Here is a 27,816-nt window from a genome sequence, read left to right as displayed (position 1 = left end):
GGGGAAGGGGGATTTCTGTACAAGCACCATTTCCTCTCTGGTGGCAGAGCACAGAAGTGATTAAGTTTCTGGTGTCAGTTCAGAAGAAGGTCGTGCCCATGAACGCTGCCAAACTATCAGCCACAGAAATGTGTGAAGATGAATTCAGAGATGTATTGGGTTTGAGTGGCAAGGTTTTGGTAGGGGGGGAAGCTACAGGGGTGGCTTCTGTGAGAAGCTGCTAGAAGCTTCCCCCATGTCTGATAGATTGCCTTTTTTACCATTACATGTTTGAACTTCAGTTCAGTCTCTAGAAATGTATGATAAAACAGAGATACTTGTTAATATACACTTACATGAGAGTAAACCACACGTCATATTGTAATTAAATATTTGTCATTGTAAGTGGAACTAACCTCAACAAACCAATGCTTCATTTTCCATTAGACACACTACTGAGGGATTAGGAACAAAAGGCTACCTTTATACATTTAGGGTTTTTTTATTTATACATACAGGTTTTGCGCAGCAGTACATGCTACTGAGATGTGTGTGAGGCATACAAGAAAGGGTTAAAAAACATATGCTCTATATTCTTTGGTCTTTTGTAGACAAGTTGTAGACAACTGAGGGCAAACCAGAAAAGTAAAATGATTTAGGTAATTTACCCTGTGCACCTTAGATGTCTATCAAATAATCGTTTACTAGGAAGTTAGGTGTGAAATGAATATATTTTCCCATTTTCCCACACGCTTCAGGTTGTAGGGTGTACAGGTCACCACCGTGTTTCCAAGAAGGAGTTGCCACTATGTATGTAGAGAACAGCAGTCGTCCGAAGGAGGGAGCGAGTTGGCACTTGCAAATAAGAGGGGTTGGTAGTGAGCATCTACCTCTGCTTCAGATAGAGCTGAAGGCAAACCTCGGACATGTCTCTTATCATCACTCAGTTTATGATAGCCACAAGTGAAAAGTGGCACGTGGATAAGCAAGGCTAACTAGCCAACTCTTATGAACTAGTCCCGGCTTCTTTTTCTGCCTCTGTAGCAACAATCTGCCTTTGTTGTCCTCGGATTTCTTGCCAGGCCTTCCCTAATGACTCTGAAACTCCACCTGGGCAAGTATTACTGCTGTCTTCAGCACAATTGCCAGACAGGAGTTATCTGGGGGGTGATGGTTTAAGAAAGTAAAGGGGGGAAAAACCACTGGAACTCATAAGCAAAGGTTTCTGACCTTTCTGTGTATTTCTGTGATTATTCTGTGTAATAAATGTGGAGAAATGAAACTGTGTATCCACAAGGATGTTCAGACCAGACATGCTACTGAGACCAAGGCTATTCAGACCAGTCCCAGGCCAGGTTTCTAAAATGATTAAATAGCTTGTAAGGACTCCATTTATGGACTACAATAGATTTAACCTGTAGCTTCTGACAGTCCAGCGCCCTTGTTCATTTATAACCAACAGGATGGTACAGCTGTTATTACTGATGTTGTTACTGATGCTCATTACTTACGTATTTACTAATGGTGGTTCATAGATCATGATTTTGCTGGTTCTTAAGGGCATTCTCATGTGAAAAAATTTTCACATCACCTTTTAGAATTTAAAATATCAAAATTTAAGGTACCAGCGCGCTTATAAATGTGTGTAAAAGAGCTTGCGCTCTATTTCCTACAACAGGCTTGGAGCCATAACTTTTCATAGGACTCGTGTTTTGATTTCTCATTGGTGATAACCAGAAATGCCAAAACCAAATCCTGCCTGTGAGTGTGAAGGACACTTGAGCAGAGCTGGCGCAGGGTGTGGAGGGCTGGAGCCCCATGTGTGGGAGGGTGAAGTGGGCGCCTGCCGGGCTCCCTCCTCCCAGGCTGGATCTGCCCTGGGAACAGCCCCCACGTGGGCAGCAATCCCCAGCTCCCTCCCAGCTTCCCAGCATGGGATGAGTCAGGGCCTTTCTGATCCATCTCTCTCCCGAATAGACATCCTTGGCCAAGTGCTGCCAAAATCCTGAAAGCCAAAGCCTACCAGTGCCCCATGTGGGGCTGGCCTCTGCAAAGGTATGGCCAGGCTGTGCTAAGTGAGGACAAGGTCAGCCCTCCCACCACGGTCAGCCCTCCTGCCATGGAAAAGCTGCAGGTTTTAGCCATAGGGACTGCTGCTCCCACAGACAGTGCCCAGGACCGGGGAACCTATAGGATACTGGGGCTTGAGCAGAAGTTTAAGAGTATCTTCCCTGAGCAGCACCAAGAACAAGCAGCTGGGTATGGGATCCTTGCTTTTACACAGGGAGAATGGCTTCACGTTTGTTATGGTGTGTGACATCCAGACAGGCTTCCGCTCACAGTTCCAGCTGGCCACGTTAAGCACTTCCAAGGAACTTCTCATTTTCCTGTAGGTATTTTTTGTGTCCCACTACTCGCAGCCCGGCTGTCTGCTCCACCCATGCACAAAAGAGTCTCTCCCTTTGCTCGCTGCAAAGCAGAATTTCCAGGGCTACTTTTTAATGGGCCATCACTGATAACAGTGACAATTTGGCCAGATAAAGAATTGGGCCTTCCAAAAGTCTGTCTAAAATTGAAGTTATATGTTGGAGTGTGCCACTTTCTCTTGGAAAGGAATTTCAATAACTAAACTGTATTTATACAAATTAAGCTACCTTAATCTTGAAAATACAACGCACTCCCTGTTGTTTCTACCGTTTTCTTGGAACTCTACTCTATAGTGTGTACTCTTGCTCTTTCTTCCACCCTTAAGGTCTCTATCCCATTTCCCAAGACTTGAACAGACCCCTGTGGTACCCGCCCTAGTTCTGGCACCTCACCCTGCTCTCTGGCCATTTTGCAGTGTGAGGAAGGGGCTGTAGCAATTTAGGAACTGGAGCAAGCTGTTTCGCAGGAGATGCACGTAGTAAGTAAGGGGAACAAATGGGGATCATACTCACCCCCTGGGTTGCATTGCACAAGGAGAAAGTCTAAATTGAGGAATGAATGCAAGTGGATTTAAGGACTGTTTAGTAAAAGAGAAATAAATTGAAGCTATTTATGCCTCCTTTGAAGAGGCAAAAAGTCTCCTGCAAACAGCTGAGATATCTGACTGAGCTGGAAATGACTCATGTGGAAATGAGGAGTGGCACCTGTACAGCTGGAGTTGTGGTGAACAATTAGCACTGAGAACTCTGATCCAGGCAGGTTAATACACGTAATAAGGAAGTTCTGCATCACTGGAGCTGCTATAACCTGCATCTGGAGTAAGATGTTCCCAAGCATCCTTGGCCAAAAGCTAAGCCAAACATTGTATCCACAGTCTCCAAATGAAGGGCACCCAGCCCTGCTGCCATGTAAAATGCTGTTCAGGAGAAAGCCCTCCCTGCTACTTCCCTGTACCTTCCAGTTGCCTTATATTTCTTCCTTGCCTTAAGAGGGTGCAGAAACACCCACTGCTGCTCTTTGCACTGCTCCTGCTAAGTCATCTGTGCACAGATGAGGCTCCTTGAGTGGGCGACTGTCCATGGGGAACTCAATAGCGCTACAGCATCATATAACTCCACGGGGCAGCTCGCCCCACTGCCCGCTGCAGTGTAGAGCAAAGGACTTTCCTGTCTACCCGCTTGAGAAGCTGGCACGCCACCACATGGAGTGGGAGACGCTGAGAAACAGGCTGGGGAAATAGCAAAACCCACCACATCTATTTTACAAGAGTATGTGGGAAGGAATGTTGTCATCTCTCCATCGCCACTGGATATAAATTTCTATGTAAGGCAGTGAGTGTCTAAGGATTACTGGGAGAAAGAAATTCTGGTCAGTATTACACCATGCGGTGCATAAAAGGATGGGGAAGGAACACTGTATAAACAGGGTCACAACAAACCTGCTGCTTTTGTAAGACTTTTGTGATAGCAGGCTATTGCCAGAATTAAACAGTGAACAAAGAAGGGCACTGGACTCTTGACACAGAAATGAAAGGTTCAGTTACACCTTTGGAGCAGATAAAGTCATGAGCCGTGACAAACGCTCAGCAGAGTTCCTGTGGTTTCTAAAGAAGCCTCTCTCCAGCACACCTCTTTTATTAAGGCTTGGAATAATGTCATTGTAGAACTGTATGACATACTTCCTTTCATTATTTTCCACTCTGTGTATTGTGCCACAGTCATTAAAACGCAGTTTTGAGGACTGAAACTTGTAAGTCATTCTTTGTTTATGAGATACAGAATGCAATGCTAATTATCATGCTAATTAGCCCTCACCAATGCATAGTGGTTGCTATATTGTATAAGCAATCCCCACATTTTTAGATATTAAAAAGTAGTGTTTCTGTCAGTATGCATTTCTCTAAACAAAATTAATGTGCAGATTATCATTGTGTATGATCCTATGTATCTACGTAGATATGTATGTATCTATGTACATATCTGTATGTATGTATACATGTATCTACACATACCATATTTGTCTCACATTATCATTCCGTTTTGCACACTTCATTATCTGAAAGTGATCTTTGCATACATCTATTGCGGTATCTCAGGTATTCTATAAAGTGTCACCTCAAGTGTCATTAGTGCTTTCTCATGTGATGTGATGTAAGAGGAATTGGTTTCTTTTTCATCAGAATGTGTTTATTTAAAAACACGTGGCTTTTCTACAATGTCAGACAATGCGTGGGCAAAAAAAGCTTCACATACCGTCAGGTTACATAAATACGTATTGTTTAACCTCAGAAAAAATGTATTAATGGAAACGCCCTGAAAGAAAACAAATAGAGGACCCAAAGCTCCCTACTCTGAAAATAACCTCCCGGGCGGGCACGAACGCGGCCCCATCTGCACAAGCTCTGGGGTGGTGGTGGACACGGCCACGTCCCGGAGCGCCCGTGAAGCCCCACCGCACCACCCTCCTCCTTTCGGGGAAGGGCCGATGCTGCTTCTCCAGGCCCGCGGAGGCCGCAGCGGCCGGCGCAGCTGCCTCCAATGCCCCCCGTCTCACCGGGCCTCCGCCGGCCGCACCGGCCCCAGGCGGGGGCCGGTGGGTGCTCCCGGGGAGCGCCGGCCCCCACCGGGCGGCGGGGACGAGCCCCGCTGTGGTGAGGCCACCGCCTCCCGCCCGCCACGGCAGGAGCAGGCGGCGGCAACGGCTGGTTGCCTCGGCAACGGCTCCCGGCGGGCACCACCGGCGGCGGCGGCGGTGAGGGGACGGTGGGCGCAGGCGGGGAGGCCGGGGGCGGGACACTGCCCCCCCCAGAGGGGTGCTGAGGGGACACCGCCCCGCGGGAGGGGGTACAAGGGGACACTGCCCCGCTGGACCCCTCAGGAGCAGCAGGCAGGCGGGTGCAGGGGCCTTTGGCGAGGGTAGAGGGCCCGAAGCAGGGCCGGGGGTGAGGGCCGCTGTTGGGTGGCCTGCGCCTACATCCCTGCTCCTCGCCCGCCGCACCGGGGAGCGGGGAAGTGGGAAATTGCAGCTGCAAGCTTTACTCCATCCTCCTTGTGTATTCAGTTTTCTGCTGTTGAGGGATTTGATCTCTGTGCGCCAAATGTGTGAATTCAGTGCTGCTCAAGTCATGAATATGTGTGCAAGATTTCAGTTGCATTAACTGTGTTAATCTCTGATGAGGCTGGGGTTTGCTTGGCCTGGTACACTGTATTTTTTTCCAGGGAACAACCTGGGATGCCAGTAATGTTTCAGTTAGTGATCCACAGAACACCAATATATGTTGACGTATACTGTCTTTTTATACAGCATTAAAACAAAATGTTATCATCATCACAGTCATCCTCATCTTTACGTAACCCTACTGCTCCTTTATTGGACTTCGATCTTCAGGTAGGGTTTCTTCTTCCTCATGCTACTGAGGCAAGTTCATTCTGTTCCTGTTAAGCTTGATTTTTTCATTCTGTTTACTTTGTTAAGATTCAAAGCAGGTATTTCAAAACATACTTCTGAGCTACACATGGTAAGTAGGTGATATTTCAAAAAATGGGTAAGTGAGAGTGCTGGACATAAAAACAGTATACTGAAACTGTGGAAAAATTCTTATTTGTCTTTTTCTGCCAACATAGATAGGCTAGGATAAAAGAAGAAGTAATGAAAATAATTACATTCAAGAACTGAGTTTTGGTTATATAACCAACAAAAAGCTATTGAGACCTGCACTGTGTTATACAAGTTGAGGTCTGCCAGGAAACACAGCCTGTGATAACCCAAGACGCATAAATATATATTAAAAAAATAAAAAGACAGTAGATGTTTGGAGTGTAGTTGTTTACCTTATGGCAACAGTTGGAAGCAGAGCCATCTACATTCTGATTCTGTGAGGAAGTGGGTTTTTTAGTTGGGAACTTCTCAATTTCTGTTACTCATTGTCTCAATTATGCTAAGGAGATACGGATGTAAGAATATAAACTCAGTCTGACAAATCCTTTTGATGGAGAAGCACCTGGCACAGGCTGAAAGCAGGAGAAATGGGTCCTGGTGGGTGGAGAAGGCAAGACAATCCACTTCGGAAAAATGAGTAGTCAGTGGAGCACTGAGCAGAGTAAACAGATAACTTTGTGCTTGGCAAGGGCATCAGTCATGGTGGAGTGTGAGGGTAGAGGCAGGAGAGAGATATTTGGAGAAGGGGTGAGGGTGACGGCAGGCTGCTGGTGCTTGACAAGGAAGTGGAGGGAATGGGATGCGTTTAGGTGGTAGGCACTGATACTTGGCTCTGGGCTTGCCATGACACAGGCAGCATCATATTCCTGTGCAGCCCTGCCTGATGAGGAGCTCTCCAAACTGGGAAATGAGAAAAGCCATTGCTGCCTCCAAATCGGAAGAACTCTACTGTGAAACATAGTATCAGTGTCTGACCAGGACTTGGCCTCCACCTTCGCTGGAAGTAAACTGTTTACCTTGTAGATTAGGTGTGTTCTATGAGTGATCAGTTTGAGGGTACATCCTGTGATATCACAGGCTTTTACCCTTGCTGGAAGTCATAAATGAGACATTTCTTTGATCTTTAAAATTTCTCCTAAGCGGTTCTCCTGAAGAGCTAACTTGTTTTATGTTGACATCCTTGAATTAGCAAGATCAGTGTCCTAACTGTGAGTGATGCTAAATGTTACATAATTGTGAACGCTATTTGAGGGAAAAACGTATGTGCCACGTGGAGACGCAGAAAAACTCTGTATAAAAAGGATTACCATAGAACTACAAAAGCCACCCAAGATGGAGAATATTTTACTGATCTAAGCAAAGAATCTGGCAGTCTAGATCACCAAGTATATGTAAGGCATAAACATGGAACCAACGCAAATGTACATTTCTTACATGAGTCTTAAACTAACATTTAGTCTTACCATCTTCTTTAACAGACATATTGGGAAGATTTTTCTGTTATGTCCCGTGCATAGCATAGCCCTGTTCTGCAAAGTTGGAGGGAATTTGGTGGGCTATGTATGTTAAAACTGGAGGTGGATCACAGTGAATTCCTGTTTGACAGTAGTGTCGTATGGAACTCACACAGAAACCTGATGGAGTGAAGAATGTAGTATTCTTTTAAAACTAAATGTGATTTGTCATTGCTAACTGTCTTAGCTTTCTTTTGGACGTCATAAAGCTAACCTCTTGTTCTTGCAAGCTGTAAGAGATGTGTGTTTATTCTGAACTTATTTTTTAAATTTTAAAGATAATATTCTTGATTTTCAGGTTTTCTTAGACAATGCTAACTGTCTTACAGCATGAGGCTTTTTGTTGATTGTTAGAGAGAAAGTTCATGGAGAACAAACTGTGGGGAAGACAATTTCCTGAGAATAGAAAGATGGTATGAGTAATTTAGGTTTCCAGTCACTTCTTAATTCTGGGAAGTCTTCTAAGCACTTGGTTTTGTTAATAAATTACTGTGGGGTCACAAAACACCATTCCTGTGTATATATTAGTTTTTTGCTGATAGCAAATCTGACTCCGTGTAATCAGGAAAGGATAGGGCTACTACTGAATACAATGTTTATAAGTTTGCTGTGCATGCAGAGGTGGAAACCTGGGTGTAGAATTGGGGTCCATGAACTGGCTTTACAGTTAAACATGGGATCAAGATTACAGAACATTCTGAGGAATGAATACCGTACATTCAGAACATGCAGGCTAAGCTAAGATGAATGCTTTGCAAGGAGTTGTAGTAAAACTTCTGATGCCAGAGTTTCCGCCTTGAGGCAGTGGGTTTATCCTCTCACTAGTGAAATTAAAATGGTTAGGATTTACAGTCTGAAAGTCCCACAGGTCTATTTGTTTTAAATGGAAACTTACCCCCCGCCCCCCAGATTCGTACATTTTACAATGAGAAGTTTAGTTGTCAATATTATAGGCACATAAATTCTTTTGGATTTCTAGTAAAAGTTAATGTAGGTTGATTTTTGTGTTCTCCCAGCCTATGCTTTCTGGTTCAGTCTTCAAATTCTCTTATCTAACTGAAGTTTCTGAAAGGTTTTAATACTTTAATCTTTAAAATATTACAAGTTGTAAAAATGCTTTTACTATTTGACTATGTGTTTAAATAACACTGAAGTATTTATGGTATTTAGAGTCCTTTTAACTAAAATAAAGAATGAAATTGGTGTACGGAATGACCCTAGTTTGTTTTCTTCAGCTACGAATATCTGTGCACAAAATAAATCGAATCTTTAGGGTTTAAACTACCAACTCTAAGTAGCTTGTGAGTATGTGAGCTTTTATATTCATATGTACCAAATTTGAAAATGTAGCAAATTCAAAACCATTGAAAAAATTCTAAATTAATTATAATTGGAAGTAATTTTTTAACGTTTCCTGCTTCTGTCTTGCAGTTAAACAGTAAAAACATTGACACTTTGATGCAGAAGTTAAGTGAAAATGAAACCCAAAATACTGTAAGTAAACTAAAATTTCTGTCTCTTTTTGTTCTATGCTGTATGTCTGAAAATGGCTACATCATGGGACATACAAGTTCAAGTGACAGTGGCAAAGTGGGTGCATTTGTGGTTTATCATCACAAAATGGAATCTCAGTTTTACAGCTGAAATGGTCATCAGTGTGCATTAATGCTGGATTGCTGTCTACAGACATTAAAATAATTGCTTTGTTATTTTTTTTCCATGAAGGATCTCAGGAGAAAGATAATTGAAAGGGAGAAACATGTTAAAGAACTTTCATCCAGGCTTCAACTTGAAAAAGTGAGTGACCAGTTCTGTTGGAATCAATGTTTTCTCCCAATGTACTACATTCTTATTTACAAATTTTATATGTTGAGAAAAGCAATTATTTCAAAGATCTATGAAAAATAAAAAAAAAAGGAAAATCCTGAAAGATGTTTCCTACAGAAATATCCTAAAGCCATCAAGACTGTATCCAAACCTATTAAGGATACAAGTTGTCCTTAACACTAATATCCCACAGTTCACGGAGGGTCACGCATCTAGACTAGTGGCTTTTGGCTTCTCATTTACAATTTGCAATAGCTCTGGAAAAAAAATACTTAAAATTAAGTAATACAGAGTAAACTAAACAGATACTGTTCACAGTTAGCTTCCATGGTTCTTTGAGCCCAGTGAATAGGTAAAGGTAGTACTGACAGCATAGCTAATATCATCGAAGACTGACAAGACCTCATTCGTTCTCTGAACCAAAGGAAGGGGCTCAGTGTGGAAACCAACATAGGAAAAGAAGAATTGTCTGTTCTGTATAAGAAGTTACTATAAAAGTTTCAAAAGTTTCAAAATTTTTTTACTGCTAGTTTAGCCATCTGTGTTCCAGTACTTGTATACCTAAAGTGCACTTTACGTGTATGCAATGCAGCATGGTTCAGTGTTAGCAAGGAACAGAGTAGGCTCTGTTAAACCTTTAAGGGGACAATGGTGTACTTTGATTTTTGTAACTCCTCGGAGTTTGTTGAGAGACATGGTTGTTCTTTAAGAATTCTTCTTTGCTTAACCAACAGAACATATCCCTTGGCTGCAGGATAAACTTAGCAAGCTGATTGTAATAGAGGAGCCTGTGGGGGTGCCCACTTTCACAGCTGGCAGTTGGCATGTCCTTGTCTTTATATTGAAGTGAAGCAGCATGTTTTCACAGAAGCATCTTTTGCTTGAGAGTAGAAATGCTGAACAGAAAAGCCTATAAAGATTCTGAAGACTACAATGTCAGCAAATGTCAGCATTGATGGTATCTGTGCAGCATGCCATGACCTGACTGGAGATCTATATAATGTAGAACAATTTAGGGTGCCCAGCATCTGAAGGGATAAATGATTATCTATATACCCTTGTTCCTTCTTATGTTATCTCCGATAAATGGCATTTTCATCAATACCTGACTGAGTCTGAGTCTGCCTTTCTTACTGGTATCTATAATGAATATTTGCACAGGTGCATTACATTGTCTAAACTCATAATATGACTTCTTTCTGCCTGTTTTCATGGTTTCTTATTTAGAATGAGCCAAAGGAATCAAGTTGCAATAAATTTCATAGAATCATCTGACCTAAGTTCTGGCGACATAAGTTGCCTTTTCCCTTGTGCCTTATGTATCCCCCCAAAATTAGAGTTTGAATTAAGTGTATCAATACATCTAATAGCAGGTGGTGATCTTTGGTATTTAATGAAGATCAGGTCAGGTCTAATTAGTCAGGGCAGAGCTGATCAGTGTGGCTTAATTTTGGTCAACCTGGTAGCTAGATGCCTTTGCTCAGCCTGGATTTCTGAGTTCCTGCTTCCAGGCCTCGTTCTACTACTTAAAGAGTCAGATTAAATATGAGGCATCAATTATACATACATTCTTTCAAGTTTGTGATTGCGACATTAGTAACAAGTTACTGCTTGTGAATATACTTGTAGAGCATGTTTTATCTTTTCCAGCTTTTGAGAACATGCAAATGTCAGTTAGAAACTACGGCAAAGTAGAATGAATATAGATAGCATCATGCAGCCTGTCTCCATAGACCAATAGATTTGTGTTTATTTCATTTTCTTAGGTCAATATACAGAAAGAAGGCCATCTGTCAAGATCAGTAAAGGCAGTACAAGCTCACCTGCAATATCAGATTCAAAGAAAAGAAGTGGAAAATGATGAATTAAAAGTGAAAATACAGGTCAACATATTTTTACTTGTGTTTCAATTTATTTGAAAAAAATTAACAAAGCCTTATTGTCGTCAGAGTTTAACTTAGATATGAGAGTTAAATCTTAAAGTTTCACTTGAAATCAAACTCTTAGTAAAAGAAAAATCCCAAACAGTAAAAATCATTAGCATTTATATTTTGCACAGTCTGCCTGACCACGCAAGGGTTTGGTTTTTTTCATTTTCTCAACTTGTGCACACTAGCAGTTCTGCTGAAGAGAAGCTAAGCAAGCATAGAAGCATTTGCACTGACCTAACTGTGCTATCTGAAAGATAGATATCGATCCTGAGGCAGTCTCCATGTAGTCAATAGGAAGAGATAGGCAGCTCCCCAGGATGAGTTTCTGTTGTAAGATAAGGGTGATGAATCACCACCTCTTTCTTTTTATTGACTGGGAAGGAATCAATAAACCTCTTAATACTGACTGGAAGAGAAACACTTAAGTCTAATGTCTAACTTTGTTTAAGGTAGGTGAAATTATTTACATTTTCTGTGAAAAAAGGCAAGAGGTAAATATGGGCATTTGCATCAGTTATTGGTGGGTGAACAAGGCAAGGAAGAGGTTGTGTCAGAGGCTGGAGCTGTGTGTGGCTTCGGATTTCAGTATTTGAAACTTGTCAAGAATGTAGGCATGAATGACCAAACATTGGCTAAAAAAGAATGTATTTCTAATTTCTGAACTTTTTCTAGTAGCGTATATCCCCTATTAATGGTCTCATTTGAAGTTGTCAAGGAACCTATAGCAACTCAGTTTCAAAAAAAGTCACATATGTCTATAAATGCCTCATGTTTTCTTCTGAATAAATATTGCTTTCTTGTTCTAGCTAGTACAATTATAGAATTCCAACAACATTTTCATTAGATACAGTAACTTGATATGCAACTGTATTTTCATTCGATCTTTATTTAAAGGTTTTGTTTATTTGCTCTTCAAAAAGTGCTGAAGTTAGTTGCTAGCTTAAATCCTGGTGATGATTTTGTTAATATCTGGACAAAAGCTTGCGAAAACTTAGCATTACCCTTATGAAATTAATTCTCAATTTAAATTTACCTCAGCAACCGAATAATGCCCAGAGCACTTATTCTTAGTGTGATTGTGACCTCCTGCGGTTATAAGTGGGGATAACAGTTATTTACTTATACCAACAGTTAAAGAAGTCCCTACCTAAACTCAGATTTTCTCTTTGCTCTGTTTATTGAAGGTGTTCTTCCGCTGTCCCTCCCCAAGTCACGTCTTTGTTTATTAAATGCCCTATAAGCATGTATATATGAAAACTGCTTCCTGCATATTTGTGGGGTTTTGTCATTTCATTTTTTGAAGTAGTACTTTTCCTTTTTGGTGAGTCTCAGTACCTGAGACCGTCTTTTACTTGGAAAACCACATACATCGAATAAGGCTGGCACATTAACATAGTCAGTAGGTAAATGGCATGTCGTTCTGGTGTTTATTCATGTAGAACATAATTAAGTGTCAGACTTAAACTTCAATGTAGGAAACATGCATTAGTCATTCTTACAATTAGGATATTTATCAGTGACACAAATTTTACACTGCTAGCCTACTTACATTGCTGTAGTTTGACAGAATGATAATAACTGATATGAATGGAACTTGCACTTGTCTTTATGAAAGTAGTTGTCTACTGGTAGCTTGGTCAGGGTTTTGATAAGCTGTAGGACCTTAAAAATAATCACATCTGGGATTCTCCTTGAAGCAGAGTCCGGTATTGCTTTTATTGTATGTCATCGCATAGTGTTTTAATGTCTGGTCTCTTTTTCCATTCATATTTAAATAACAGTGATATGTAGATGAAAAATACAAAAGTCATGAAGTTGGAGAAGTCAGCTTCCTGGATTGGATGGGATCAGTACACTCCCTTCATCAGACTGATGTAAAAATCTAGTTAGTCAGAAATATTAACAGCAATAGAAAAGATAATATGATGACAGTTGTAGAACCCAGCTCTCATCTCAATGGCATTGTACACATTTGACAATACAATTACATGCATTAAAAATACATTTAATGCAAATGTATTATTTTTCCTGAGTGCTGCAAAATTAAGCACTGAGGACATTACAGTTGTTTGTTGTCCTTACAATGTGTGATTTACAGGTGTGGTTTAAGCTTTATCACAGCCTGTTTTAATTACCTTTCAACAATTTTCTGCTGTAGGCAAGGCAGCACTTAATCTTTTCTTTTTGTATTTTCTGCTTCACTATCCATTGAACACAAAATATAACTTTCCATTAAAAAATAGTTTCTTCACTAAACAATTCTGTTTCAGTGGAGTGGGGCCATTGTATACATGGGAAAAAGTCAGAGATCTTGCAAGAAAATACTATATTGTCATCTAATTACAGACCATATTGTAATACATATATTCAAGAAAAGACCCTGGCCTTTTCTAGCCTCTGGACTTGAAAAAATCAAATGCAAGATCTTAAAAATCAAATCCAACATCTTAACTTTCATATTCAAATTTCATATGCAGTTATACTGATCTCCAGCCCTAGTTACGTGTATGATCACTATAGAATCAGAACACAGACTACTACTACATTAGTGAATATCACTAGTAGCATTGTTAAGGTGATATTCTTAGGAATATAATTTAGTGATGGTTTTTGTCAGAGTTAGGTTGATGGTTGAACTAGATGATCTGAAAGGTCCCTTCCAACCTAGGCAATTCTATGATTCTATGAAACCACTTTTATTTTCCATGTCATAAAAATGGGCCATGCCTTCTACATTGAAATTCTGCATTCATTTCCAATAGCACACAGTGATGGTTAGATTGCTCTCTTTCTCCCAGCCCTTGCTTGCTTCTGCACATCCTTCACCTCATCTCTTGATCATCTTAATAATGAGTTTCCCTTCATGTATTTTCTCTTGCCTGCTGCTGTACATACCTTGGTTAGCTCCTTGTATCAACCATAAAATTTGAGATACAAAGACATTACGGAAACAGATTATAAATGTAATTGGTACTCCTGATTATTTTATGTCACAAAAATAATGTGACATGTAGAATGATCTGTAAGGTACAGAATTTGAAAACAGCTGATGTTTAATTATGCTGCAGACTCTAGAAAAGAAAATAGCAGAGTGGAAACTTCAAGTTGGTGAATACAAGCACCAGATGCTAGCCTTAAGGGAAACAAGTGAGCAAAAGAAGACTGCTCTGAAAAAAGCAATCAGGTCCCAGAAACAAAGAGCTGAATGCTTTGAAGAAGCTGTGGAAAATTTAACCTCCAGAATAAGAGAACGTGTGAGTGACTATGCTGTGAGCAATGTTGTGCTGTATTGCTTTAAATTGAACAACTGGGAGACTTTCCCCTGTGGAAAATAGGAAAAGTTGGTTGGTCATTCTGTGTTTGTGTCTTTCTAATTTTTTTGCACATTGCTTAAGGAAAAGGTTGCTATAAGTGACATGCAAACTGTTACTACGTTCACTGCCTTTGTTCTGTTAAAATTTAGTGAATGTCTTAAGCCATGAGGTTGTACATTTCAAACTGTAGTAAGTAAGACGGGTATGATCAGCTTTCAGTTACACCTCTCGTGATTTTCCCGTTAAATCTTTCTGGATTTACACTGAGTATCTCAAAAGCACAGTGTATTAACTGAGAATCCATGACTGGAGTTCGAAGTCTTTGTTTTCTTTTTTTACCAATGTATGACATCTCATGTGGATACTTAGCTTTCTGTTTCTAAGGTGCTTGCTCTGAAACTTCAAAATCCAAGTACAGAACTTCCTTAGTCCAAATTACTCCTTAGATTCTTGCCCTGCATATCCCTACAGTGTGTAATTGTTCAAAAAGGCCAGATGGATCAGAACTGTGCTGAGATCTTCACTGCCTTATTTAGATGTCCTAATAGGAGCATGTTTTCAATGCTCATAGATGTGTTGCCATTGTTTTGGATATGTCAGCATTTAAGATATATTTTTCCAGTTAGTATACCAGGAGATGGTATATAATGCTTTTTGTTTTCTTTGATCTTTGTGAGAAGACAGTAGTGGATCTTTAAGTACATTTATCAGTACAGAGGGATGGCAACTAACTCCTGAACTTTTCATGTTTTGTAGTCGCACTGTTGTTTTCTTTCCCCATTGAAGACCTGGTGGACTTTCAAGATAGCATGTATTGCTTAGTTATCCATACTTCTTTGAGAGAATTTACCTAGCTTTGCATTTCTTACTTATTATTTTTTAATTCTTAAAGTGTTTTGGCAGAATTTTATTTTTTGTAATTTATTTTTAGTAGAGATGTATTGGAGACAAATATTTTTGTTGTAAGAAAATATTTTCATATTAAATTTTGAAATATTGTTGTATTCTATTGTTGATATACAGTGCCAGTGTTTTACTGTGTCTCTGCCTTGAAAGTAAGTCTTGACTTAGACTTCACTTTTTTAAAATGTGGGTAGGTTTGTTTATATTCTTTTGAGACAAGACAAAATTTACATTGTTTTGTACTAGGGAGATCCAATAAAGCCATCTTATATTAAATAGCTCTTGTGTTTAGAAAAATTTGTAGAACTAGATGGCATTCTTCAGTGACATTCTTTTGTTACATAATTCATAATTCCTGTATTCTCTAGGAATTCAAACTGTCTGAGATACTGTCAGCTTCTGATGTCTGGAAAAGCCAGCATGGTAGAATGGTTGAAGGAAAGACAACGTTAGAAACTCAAGTAGAAGATCTTAAGAAGTAAGTTAAACTGTTGATCTGATTTTTTGTTTCTGTAGTCAGACAGTGTTGATATTTAGTAGTGTAGTACTCAGTGTTGACAATGTAAACAATTTTAGGTATTTTTTTAAATTATTTTAAATTTTTTTTAAATTTTAAAATTATTTTTAAAAATTCTGAGCAGAATTTAGAAGTTGGAGACTAGAACAAATTTAAGATTTTTAGCCTTCTTTCTGCTGCATTTCACAACTTTTTTTAAAACTTCGTTCCCCCGTATAAGTAAGGAACATATTCTTTCCACTGCATACTTCTGATTAGCCTGAACTTGCTAGTAGCTACTATGGTGCTTCCTCAAAACCACTTATCTAGTAACTGCTTCAACAGCTTGAGTGTTAACCCTTGTGTCTACTGCAGTATAGAAGAGGGTTCTTGGGCTTCTAGTTTCTACTTGAGACTAATGATGGCAAAATTATTTCAGTTCTACTAATGTCTCGCCCCGCTGGAGGATAATGAAGGGTTCCTCTCAGATGCATGTTTGAACAGTTTATTCTTGTAAGGAAACACAACACAAAATTGTCCAACGTTATTCAAACTACGCAGTCAAATCTTAATTTACATGAAGGATATGTCATTTTCTTTGGCAGACAATGACAATATCCTTTTACCTTTTCTGTCGGTAATTCAAATAAACAAAAGAAAGTCGTAGATGCCTTTATGCTAGGTCTAAGGCAGAATGTTTACCAAGAACTTGATTTGTATTCAAATATGTAACATCTCAAATTAAATTGGCTTGACTCTTTTGTTTTTGTTTCAGAAAATCTGATATTTCTGAAAATATTTTCAACATATTTTAAATTTAACAGTGTATATGAGGAGGCACCTAGGAAAGAACAAGAAAAGGGAAACATCTATGATACTTCCCTTAAGTATTAATTCTGCTTCCAGTTGTTGTTTGCTGTTTTTATTTTAGATGAAAATATAAGTCTTTGCTTGAAACATGCCATTCTAGGAAGACTTGTCCTACTAGTCAGTGTATGACTACTAAACAGCAAAACAAATTTCATTGTTTAACTTCATTAACATGAAAAGAAAATGGTGAGGCAAAGCACAATTTGTTGCTTTTAATAATGGAGAGTACCATTCCTAAACTAGCTATGGAATATTTTTATTAGGACATTATCTTATAGACCCTATAAATTTAATATCATTCCATTTTGTACAGGATGTGTATACATAGTTGTCTTAGAAGTATGCTTGGTTGTTCTAGGTAATAGGTAATGAATTTATTTATAAATGAGCTAGGACCATTTCCTTGATAGACCACTCTTTTGGACAGTTTTTTATTTCAATAGATACTCCTTTCTTGGGATGCTTAAATGCATTCTCCCCCTGCCCCCCCCCCCTTTTTTTAAATAAAATAAGAACAATGAAGGAGTATGAGTTAAGTTACAATTTAATTTGCATAGTGAGAGTTTTGGAAGCGCTGTATATTATGCAGAAGTTCTTGCCTATCTAACAAGGCAGATCACAAGCCTTTTGGAAGACCTGAAAAAAAAGGAGGAACAGAGAAGAAACTCAGATGAGGAAATTCTTGGAAAGCTAAATTCTGTTAACTCTGAAAATCAAAAGATTTACCTTGAAAATGAAAAATTAAAGGTGAGATCATTATAAATCACTGTTGAATGGCTCTGTGTTTCTGATACATTAATGAAGTAACCACATTAATGCCCTTTGGGCTTTTTGTCTACAGATCCCAAACCTGTAGAATAAATTTTGTCATCCATTTTTTACAGTAAGTGAAAATGAGACATTAAAAATTTATCAGTGGAAATCTATGGCAAAGCTAGGAACAGGGTTGTCTAATCATCTGATTAACCAGGATGCCATTTATTTTACTGTCGGTAGCTACAAAATTGCTTAACTAGAAAATGTTCTTGTGTGTTTATAAAACTTTCTTTCAAATTAAAGAACTGAGTTTAGCTCAGTTATTAATTTCAAGTTTTAAAAGATTTACAGGTTTTGCATTGTATTTATCCTCCAAAATAAATCTTCTCATGAGCTGACGAACTGTGGGCTATCATTTTTTTTTGACAGGATAAATAATTGTGTCACTCTTTGTAATGGCTGCAGGTCACTTGCTATTAATATCACATTGTAGATTATGTTATTTTAATAACACTCTTACAATTTTTATATTTTCCATATTTTAATCAAGGCTTACCTTGCTACATTGGAAAACAGTGCTGTTTCTCTTGAAAATGAGCTGCTAAATCTGCAAGAAAAGGCAAAAATGCAGGAAAACCTTGTTGAACAGTACAAAAATCAGGTGACTAGCATAATTGAAATGTTGAAGTATGGTTTTTAAATTTGTAAGCAGTTTTGAGGAAATGATAAAGGTTTTGTTTGTAATAAAACATATTTGTTATCATGGTGATTGTAATACTGTTGTAACATTGAGGATGATAGAAGAGAGTACCATTACAAACCATAACCAAGAACAGTCTCCACACTGGTACTAGCACACATAAACCTTACTGGATTGTGTGAAGCCCAGTTGAAGCTCATTGAAGCAAAAAGAGCTAACTACATACTTGCTTAGAAAAGATTTGCTTCCTAAAAAGGAAGTTGTCAATCCAGTAAGCTATATTTTAAAAGTAAACTTTGAGTCTGATGTCTTTAGTGGACGCATCCAATGATATTTTACCTCTCCAGTTATCTTCATTTCCACATTCCTAAGAACAGTAAACCAGCATTCAAGTACTATTGTAAGAGTCTTTTTATTTACATAGGTAGCTCCACATTGAAACTACAGGCAAAACATATAAATCAGACTTAAAATGGGCTTTTTATCAGTTCCTTTTTTTGTATTTGGCTTTATTCACAAACAAGACATTTTTGAACATTGATTCAAAGTTGCATATATTTCTGCTATAGTATAGGCACCATTTCACTGACAGTCTTTACTTATCTCTTTTTAAAATCCTTTACAAGAGAAAAGATGTGATACAAAATCTAAATACAACCATTGTGCCTTGTCTCTGGAATGCATAGCGACAATTAATGTTGCCAGCTTTAGTATGGGAGATGTAGTTCCAGGGAGCAGCTATGCTTAAGCAGTGAGTGGGATGAAATTCCCTAGCTCATACCTCTGGTGAGCCCAGATGGGAACTGTCAGTGATATTTGTTATTTGGGGAGAGAGAATTGAGTCATACTGGCTGCTTCTCTAGCTCCTTCTCTGTTGTTTAAAACAAAATGTTGATATCGGAGTGCTTTTACTGGGTTACCTTTTATAGTTGCTGTGGTGAGTAAGATAATGAAAATAAATAACTTCATATAATGATAAATATTGAAATTCTATTTAGAAATCAAAGATGTTCCTTTGTGCTTCATTCTAATGATTCTATCTTTTCTACATTTAAAAGAAACACCTTGCAAATCTGTGTAAAAATATATGTTGTCTTAGGTACAAAAATTGCAAACAGCAATAGAAGAATTGAAATCCAGATGTGGAACAGTCTTAAATGAAAACAAAAGAGTAACAGAAAACAAATGCTTAGGAGTAGATAAAGTAAGTTTTGCAGTAATAAAGCATGTTTCCAAACAATTCTGTAGGACATTGATCTTTCCTACATTATTGTGATCCACTTATTAGAAGTCACAAGGTATTGGCTCTTTTTTTTTTCTTCTTCTGTGTATAAAATTGTTTTTAAATTCACTGAATGTTTTACTAACTCTTACTTGTGAGCTGGTGGTTTTTTGGATACTACACAGTTGCAAACAGTTGAGAAAAGGTTCCTAAAGTAATGACTAAGGAGTTGGGCTGCTATTTTAGAATCAAGAATTCATTTTTCGCTTTTAAATGTGATTTTGTTGTTGATGATTTTAAAACTAGGTCTCTTAACAGAACAGCTGTGAAAGTTGCGTAGGGAAGCAAACCCACTGTAAGACTGCTTTGTTTTAACTAGCAGTTAAAACAGAGAATCCATACAGATAAGAGTTTTAAGTTTTTCAGCAGATGGATCTGAATACTGGAATACAGTTAACACACTCTTAAACATCAGAAAACAATACAAAATTGGTAGGAAATCACTTCCCTCAGCTCAGCAAAATACATGTTATTTTAAGCGATAAAGCTGAGGCAGGGATAGGTTTTGCATTGCCTGCAATGTTCTGTTTTAGAGAACAGAATTAGTCACAGAGAAGCATCTTAGGTGTTAATTTTATTCCATACTAACTTTATTTTTCCATGATCGAGTTGTAGAATGGAGAATAATATTTTCTTAGCCTATAACTAATATTTGCACAGCATTGTATGTGACTTCAGATTGCATTAGGTGTTGTCCTCTTTTCAAATACTGCACTAGTTGTAAGGTCAAAATTTTTTTCTATAAGATGCTTAGTGTGTCTGTATGCCATCTCCTAAAATATATTGCAGTAAAAATAAAATCAAAATATGGGTATTGCATGATGAACTCTTAACACTTGCATAATTTTGTGAATTGTTATTGTGAATGTTACTGAGTCATTTAATGAAATGTAGTCAGAGATGGAAATTTTTCCAATGGTGAACTTGTAACTTTGTCAGTATTTCATAAAATAGGTGATATTATGCAACTTGTGTAGAATTTCAGATTTATTACTTACATGGAAAGCAATTAACTATTACAACAATTAATTTATGGTTTTACACTTACATTTTTTTCCTGTGATGCTACTGTGCAGGTGAGGGACAAAACGGAGGCTGAGTTAAAGGAGTTTGAACATGTTTGTGACTTGCTGAAAGCAGCTGAGGAACAGCAGCAAGGATATCAGGAAAAGCTCGTGTCCTGGGAAAGAATCCACGCACAGAAATGCAAAACCCTTAAGGAGATACAGGTTCAGGTGCTTAGAACATGCTGATTTTTAAAGATAAATGAGAAAATTATGTGGAAGAAAGTCTGTGGAACATTTTTTTCCTATTAGCATGTGTGATAGTTGTGCGGTTTCCTTTGTTACTTGCTTCATAAATCAAAAGCTTCTTCTGTAGAAATAGCATAATGCGAGTAAAACTATTGCCAACTATATTTACATGAATTCAGTATGTGACAAGATTGGTTACTTTTAGATTCTGTCTTTTAAGTGAATATATTCTTGATCCTTTTGAATACTTATGTCCTGAGAAGTGTTGCAGAATTCTTCCCTGGAAATAAATGTGCAAGTTTAGTTATTATCTAGTGGAATAATTTAATTCCACATTAGTTTTGTTTTTAATGAATAATTTATAAACCAGACAATATTTGCTCAGATAAATATTCATAAATTATATTGTTGATGATGTAGAACTTTAACATTTTAATGATTACATTGTGTTGGTTGATAAAATATTTTTTAAAATATGCTTTAATAGTATAATTTCTATTTTTAGCCGTATTTTAGCACTACTGCTTGTATTTTCTCTTAGGCCTGAATATGGTAATTCCTCAGGTGGTTTTTTTTCTGTGACATCAATTTCAATGCCAGGGCTAAGTTTGGGGTTTTTTGTTGTTCTCTTTTCTCTCTTTCTTTTGATGTGCTTTTGAGTTAGAAGAGAATACTCTGCTAGCACAAATGACAAAGGTGTTCGAATCAGTAGGGTGAGAAAGGGGCTTAATCTTCCTGTGTCAGTGAGAAAACTTCATCTGAAACATAGTGAGTCTCTGTGTCCCTATAGACTTTGTATGCCTTTCAAAAAAAACAGGCCTTGATTTTTTTTAAATTTCTTGTCAAGATGATCTTTACAGTATCAAATTTTGTTCCTGAGTGTATAATTTTAAATACTCCTTACAGGAATGCTCATAAATCCATCTTTGTTTAGCAAAGTACTTAAGCAACAATTAATTCTGAGGTGCATATATAAAATGATGTATGTAATTTTAATCTAACTACATATTTTCCTGAATAAATGCAAAAAAAATTCTTTAAGTATAGTGAAGTATTTGTGAATATAATCACTAGTCTTGTGGAACAGCAGTTAAATGTGAGCATTAAATCTTGGTGATGCCCTTGAGAGATTCTAATACTTGATCTTGTGACCAGAATTTAGAAAAATTCCTTTTGAAGTAACTGGACACGTGCAGAAACCCTCTTCGGGGTTCAGCTGGACCAGGACATCAGTTTACTACGCCTTTGCTGGAGGTTTCTGCTACTACCAGGCTGCTGGCTGAGCAGCCTGTAATTCACTTAAACAATATTAGCCAGACTAGCTCAAATTACTGGACTGAACTGTTTGAGGTAATCCAGTGAATGATGGAGGTTGCCCCTTAAATAAGGGTGCCAGCAGGCTGGTGATGTGGCTGTTTATTGCTAATCTAGTGTTGATGGATGGCAGCAAGAGCAATAATCTTATCACTACTGTTATGGGATTTAAAAGAAAACATGTAAAAGTTTGTCAGTCTGGATGCTGGGCAGGGGAAGACAGTTTGGCTTCCTGCTTTCTTCAGCATCTGCTACTGATACACCTTTTTATGAACTTGATTGTCTTTTTTGATATTCACTACTTTCTGAAATTCTTTGCCAGTGCTACACTGTTCTTGTGTGATAACTATATATATGCGGTATTATTTCTATGCTTCCTGTGACAATAGTGTGAGGGAACTTATTTTTGCTGGAATCTAAAGCTTAAGAGTCAAAGTTCACAAGGAGGTAAAACCGGCCAACTCCTAATACACAAGGCTGCATGAGCAGCATATGGGTTTCGTTAGGACTTCACTTTGTTATGTAGCAGGTTTTCAGCCTTAAAGTGTTCACACAAAGTTTTAGTCTGCTACTTTGGCTGTATCTTATTTGTTTTAAATACAAGATAATGTTTACTTGAATATAATGTAGTGTTTACCTGAAATTACAGTTAAATTGTTTGATTGGATTTTAATAGGCAAGCTGACTTTACACTGTAATATCCTGTATATAGGCCTCTTCAACTAGAAACGAATTGTCATTTTCACATGAGGAAGACAGTGTAATTTCCATGGGCAGTCATTCCTTAGAAGAAGAAAACTGTAACATTCGGAAGAAATATGAAGATCTTAAAAGGTAACTTTTTAAAAATCTGACTGCAGTTGTTTCCTACACTTTTCTGCTATAGTGAATTATAATGTGTTAATTTGTTTTGCATAAAGGCAATTAGAAAAGATGGAATTTCAAAATGAAGAACTTGCTTGTCAGCTCAAAAAAGAAGATGAGAATCTTCAGTGCAGTAAATTCCAGCTTGAAGAGAAAATTGCAGAATATAATGGATTAAGCAGACAACTGGAATCTGCTTTGGAAGAAGGGAGAAAAATGGTATTGAGGATTTAATACATCTGTTAATCTTGTGTGCCATTTTGTATTTAAAAATAGTTTTAAAAACAAATGTGCTGGAGAAGAAAAGATGGGACAAGATTATTTTGCATGTAGGGAGTAAACTAAAAAGTTACTGGGAATTTCTGCATGTTTAAACGTGGATTGCACAATTCATCTTCTTTGTGGAATTTGGATGCTATTGAAATTAATAACAAAGTTCAGTGGACCAACATTTCACTATCATTTTTTTGGTGACAAATCAAGTTGCTTTAACCACCTAATATTAAATCCCACACACGTGGTAAAATGTTTCTGAAAAAAAAACCTTAATCTTGCCTTTTTCTTATTTTCTTTGTAATAGGCAGCCCAGAAGAACTTTGGTGTTGAAATCTTTCTCATTTTAGAGGAAGGCTTTGCACGCTTTTAATATTAAGCAGAGATGTGTCATTTACAGAAAGGATGCAAACAGTAAATCAAATGGAAGAGGAAATGTAGGCGATTAGATTACAGTGAATTATATTGGTTTAATCAGAACATATGTATGAAGCTGTAATTTCTGTCTCAGATTAATCATGTTGAGATAAACTATATGAATTTTCACAATACTGTGTGAGGATATTGATTTGGTTTTGAAAAAATAACACATTTGTCTTAACTTACAAATGAGTTACAAAAGTGTCTCCCTGCCAATAATATTACATTTTTTTCCAAATTGAAACTTCTTTCAAATTTAGCCATAATATTTACCAGGTTTGTTTAATTTCTGTGCATGGGAAATTAATAAAGTATTGATGATGGAATAGGAAATAGAGCTATTAATGCCAAGGTATAAGAAAATAATTCAGTTTGGGCTTTAAGTGAAAGTAAATAAACATCATTTCTCTCTCATTACTATTATAGATAGCTGAAGAACTGGAAAAAATGTCATACAAAGAGCAAGCCCTTCAGACAAAAATGTTAGTTCTTGAAACTGAAGTGAGAGAGGGGCAAGAAGAGAAAAAACAACTTCTCTGCATATTTCACCGTGTGAGTAAATAATGCTGCTTATGATTTAAGAAATTACTTACCATATCACTGTTTACAGTAAAAGTTCCTTTTATTGAAAAACACACTACTAATAGCACTGATACACACTTTCGGGAACAGCAAAATAATTCAACTTGACAATACACTTTGTATATTGACATTTCTAATAGACTTAACATGCCCAGTCTATCTAAATCACTGGAACTTTATTGAGTTTGTATCTCTTACTCAATCCAGTTTTCCCAGCAAGGCAAAAATCAAGCAATATGTATGAAGTTGTAATTTCCCTTTCAGATTAATCATGTTCAGTAAACATACCTGGATTTGAATAAATGCATCACAGTTCCATGTAGAGGGTTTGGTTTTTTTTCCCTGAGTTGATTACAAGAATCTGATCATACCGGAATTTCTGAAAAGCTTTCAGTTTATATACAGATGTTGCACATAAACGTAGTTAGTAACAAAAGAGAGATTCTGATTTTTCAAAGTGTCAAGCCTTTAAATGCCCAGGCTTTGATATGTTGATACTTACCTATCCAGCAAAGCCACAGTCTAAGAACGTATTTTGGATGAGTAATATTTTCTGAAAACAAACAAACGAAAGAAGTCTGATTTATTGTTTTATCTAATCCAGAAAATTTCAGCACATTCGCTATTAATAAAATGTGAGACATAGCTGAATTCCTTAGACTAGTGATGGCAAATCATTTTCTATAATCAAAGTTTTGATACAGTTAGAGATTTGTCCTGTGATCAGTAATAATAAGCTACAAAGCTATTTAAAATAAATATAAAGACACTAAAAAGGTTTACTATCACTCTCCTAGACTTTCAAAAACAATATTCCATATCCTGACTTGAAGCATTCAAGATTAAAATCAAGCCAACCTAAATGCAAACTCTTTTCAAGATTTAAATACGACATCTGAGATATGGTTCTGAATACAGTATACTTTAATAAGTAAAATAGAAAAAAAAGAAAATTTTCTTTGAACCTTACAGTTAAAATATAAATGTGAAAGGTATATATGTCTGAGAGAACTGTTCTAAATTAGTTAATTGCTTTTTATTCCAAATAAATTTACATATAACTGAGAATGCATTATGGAAAATGATAAAATGGTCTTATTCCTGTTGCTGTAGTGAAACTGGAAACAAAATAGGACTGTGAAGGTAACTTTATCCAGTTATTCATTCTAACCTGATTACATTTTTCTAAGGCTGGATTTAAATCTGATGACTATAATTCCATTTTTTAGAAACTGAATTTATTTTAGCAAACTAGCATCTCAAATCTGTAATAGACATAAAAGGAAATACCTGAATATCTGTGGTATTTATGTAACAAATGATCTATGGTGTGCATCAGGTATGGAACTAATGAGCAGGTAATATTGCTATTAATCATCGTTTTTATGTAAGAACTATAGGCGGCAAAAATCATGTTGCATCAGAGATCAATAACAGGTGTTTCCTTGACAGATCAACGTGAGAGAGAGTGTTAAGTCCATAATAGATTTAAGATGTTAGAAATCTTTCATGATAAAAATTCAAAAGGTTAGTTTTTACATTCCCAGGACTTTTTCTGGATTATAAGCCTATTCAGACATGTTCAGTTTGGTCCTGACTGAGCATAAATAAAGCTTTGATATTTTGAGGCCTTTTTGGGAACCTTCAGTTTTGTGCAGCCTCTGAAAACTTTCACAGGTAAATAAGACAACAAGTACCTAATTTTTATAAGCCTTACATTATGATTTTTATTGATTTGTATTTTATTTCTAAGTTGCATTGCATTTCTCCTTTTCCTTAGAATGAAAAGCACCATGAAGTATGCTTGAAAGAGCTGGAGAACAGCCTGCAGAAGTCAGAGAACAAGAACCAGAGCATCCAGAATTATGTGCAGTTTTTGAAAGCTTCATACGTAACAATGTTTGGCTGAATTCTTTAGTTTAGTTTATTTAACAATAAAGAAACTTTTCAATGTTTGTCTCTAAGTCTTGTTGGAGGCAAGGCTGTTGAGACCTTATAGTATCTTGCAGGATTGAGCACTATAATGTTAGTTCTTCCCTAGGAAAACTTCCGTTGTGGGCAGGGAAAAGCAGGTCAGTCATTATGTTATATCCTACTGGCTGGTCACATATGGGAAATTTGCCTGGTATTACTGATATAAATAATTGTATTATTCATGGGTCAGAAGTGAAAAGGCAGGCTGCATGACAGTGGTGACAGGTGTGTAAGTGTGGGGTATGCATACAAAGTTGTAAGTTGGACTGTGAATTTCCCATGTGCTGTAAAATCTTACGTGCGTCCTTTTAGTCCATGGAAAACGCAGACAATCACAGATTACCTTTCAGTTCACCTCAGGTAAGAAAACACCTGTGGACTGGTTGCACAGTAATTTGCGCATTTTAATTATTAATAATTATATAATATTTATTGGTCATTATACTTCTGTTACTATAGAAATCTAATTGCCCAAGATAATAACATCTATCCTATTAGGACAGGCAAAAATTTAGAGAGCATTAGGTTCCATTCCTTTCTTTTCCCTATAGCTTAGCACCAAACTACCACGCTGCATGGAATAGTTGCCGCCACAAGGCTGTCCCATCCAGCCTTTTTTCCCTATGTCCCATTATGATCAAAAGTATACTATAGAAATACTTTACAAATATAAGTAGGGAAGTGTTTTAGATACAGCTACAGTTTAATTTCTGAATATGTTGATACACCCTTTCACGGTGACGCAGCCGCAGTAAGGTATTTAAGTATTTGTGTTTGAGTACAAGACTGCTGTTCACTGACTGACTTATGCCTCAGGTTAAACACATGTAAATATTCACCTGACGCAGGGCTAATACAAAAATCAAGTCTGATGAGAAAGTAACTGTTTTTATGCTGTATAAATGCTGTGATATGCTTTTTGAAAAGTAGTACATTCAGATAAATATATGTAATTTAGAATGTGTATTTTAGTAATATATATTTTTTGACTGAAAACATAAGTTAATTCATCCGCAGACAATACCTGCTTGTTAAACATATTACTTTATTGTTAGTTATTTATGATATGTAGAATGTCGATGTTTTCTTTTTTTTGCAAATGCTTATTCATCCTAACAAATACTGGTAAGTGCTAATGATCTGCTTGTGTGCACTTTTTAAAAATAAAATTATCATTTATTACATATGACATGCTAGTAGCAAATATTTCTGTTAAATTTCAGGAGGTTTTGCATTACACACACATACTTACAACCATATTTGTATTCATTTAGTTCTGCTTGTGCTACTTATAAAATATAAAAACCTTTTTGAAAGTCATCATCTATGAAGGAAAGATTTCAGAAATAAAGAGTTGAATCCAGTCCATGACTGGTTTTTAAAAAGTCATTATGGAAAATTTTACTCTTTTCATTGATAAATGATACAAAGATGTACGGTAACTTGATCTCAGCCTATCTTTTGCTATCCAGCAAATTAGATGTCCCGTCCCATCCCCCTCCTTTTTTTTTTCTTCCTGTCATTTGCAAGGAATAGATCTGGAATTATTAAAGTTGCTGACAGCTTCAGGTACTTCTTTACCTCTAAATGTCTACAAATAAATGTCAGATATGTCAAAGTATATGTGACTTGATTTAAGTTATAAAATTAGAAATTTTTTCAGCTCAACCCATAATTTCCATTCTATTAATCTAGACTT

General features: G+C 37.1%; 1 protein-coding gene across 3 annotated transcripts; it reads left to right on the top strand.

The window, feature by feature from the left end:
• Positions 1 to 4,906: 4,906 nt before the first annotated feature.
• On the top strand, positions 4,907 to 27,461 carry ODF2L (outer dense fiber of sperm tails 2 like). Of its 3 annotated transcripts, none has more exons than XM_063344568.1 (15): positions 4,907 to 5,157; positions 5,710 to 5,793; positions 8,790 to 8,852; positions 9,084 to 9,155; positions 10,952 to 11,068; positions 14,185 to 14,370; positions 15,702 to 15,811; positions 17,311 to 17,446; positions 18,006 to 18,116; positions 19,255 to 19,359; positions 20,514 to 20,672; positions 22,717 to 22,838; positions 22,925 to 23,087; positions 23,988 to 24,113; positions 25,924 to 27,461. In XM_063344568.1, exons 2-15 carry the CDS (start codon positions 5,722 to 5,724, stop codon positions 26,050 to 26,052), a joined length of 1,671 nt encoding a protein of 556 aa, XP_063200638.1. In that variant the 5' UTR covers positions 4,907 to 5,157; positions 5,710 to 5,721; the 3' UTR covers positions 26,053 to 27,461. The 3 variants fall into 3 exon arrangements, with proteins under 3 accessions (XP_063200638.1, XP_063200640.1, XP_063200639.1); XM_063344569.1 differs by lacking the exon at positions 4,907 to 5,157 and adding an exon at positions 7,657 to 7,771 and having other exon boundaries at positions 5,709 to 5,793; XM_063344570.1 differs by lacking the exon at positions 19,255 to 19,359.
• The last annotated feature ends 355 nt before the right edge of the window (positions 27,462 to 27,816 follow it).

This window comes from Chroicocephalus ridibundus, chromosome 8 (genome assembly GCF_963924245.1).
Source record: "Chroicocephalus ridibundus chromosome 8, bChrRid1.1, whole genome shotgun sequence".
Lineage (NCBI taxonomy): Eukaryota > Metazoa > Chordata > Aves > Charadriiformes > Laridae > Chroicocephalus > Chroicocephalus ridibundus.
Note: the sequence above shows the minus strand (reverse complement) of the source record. Positions and strands in the feature narration are given on the sequence as shown.

Coding starts and splice junctions, on each gene's coding strand:
- ODF2L (XM_063344568.1), top strand. CDS start 5,722: ATGTTATCATCATCACAGTCATCCTCATCTTTACGTAACCCTACTGCT. Junction 5,794..8,789: donor TATTGGACTTCGATCTTCAG/GTAGGGTTTCTT, acceptor TCTGTCTTGCAG/TTAAACAGTAAAAACATTGA. Junction 22,839..22,924: donor AAATATGAAGATCTTAAAAG/GTAACTTTTTAA, acceptor TTTTGCATAAAG/GCAATTAGAAAAGATGGAAT.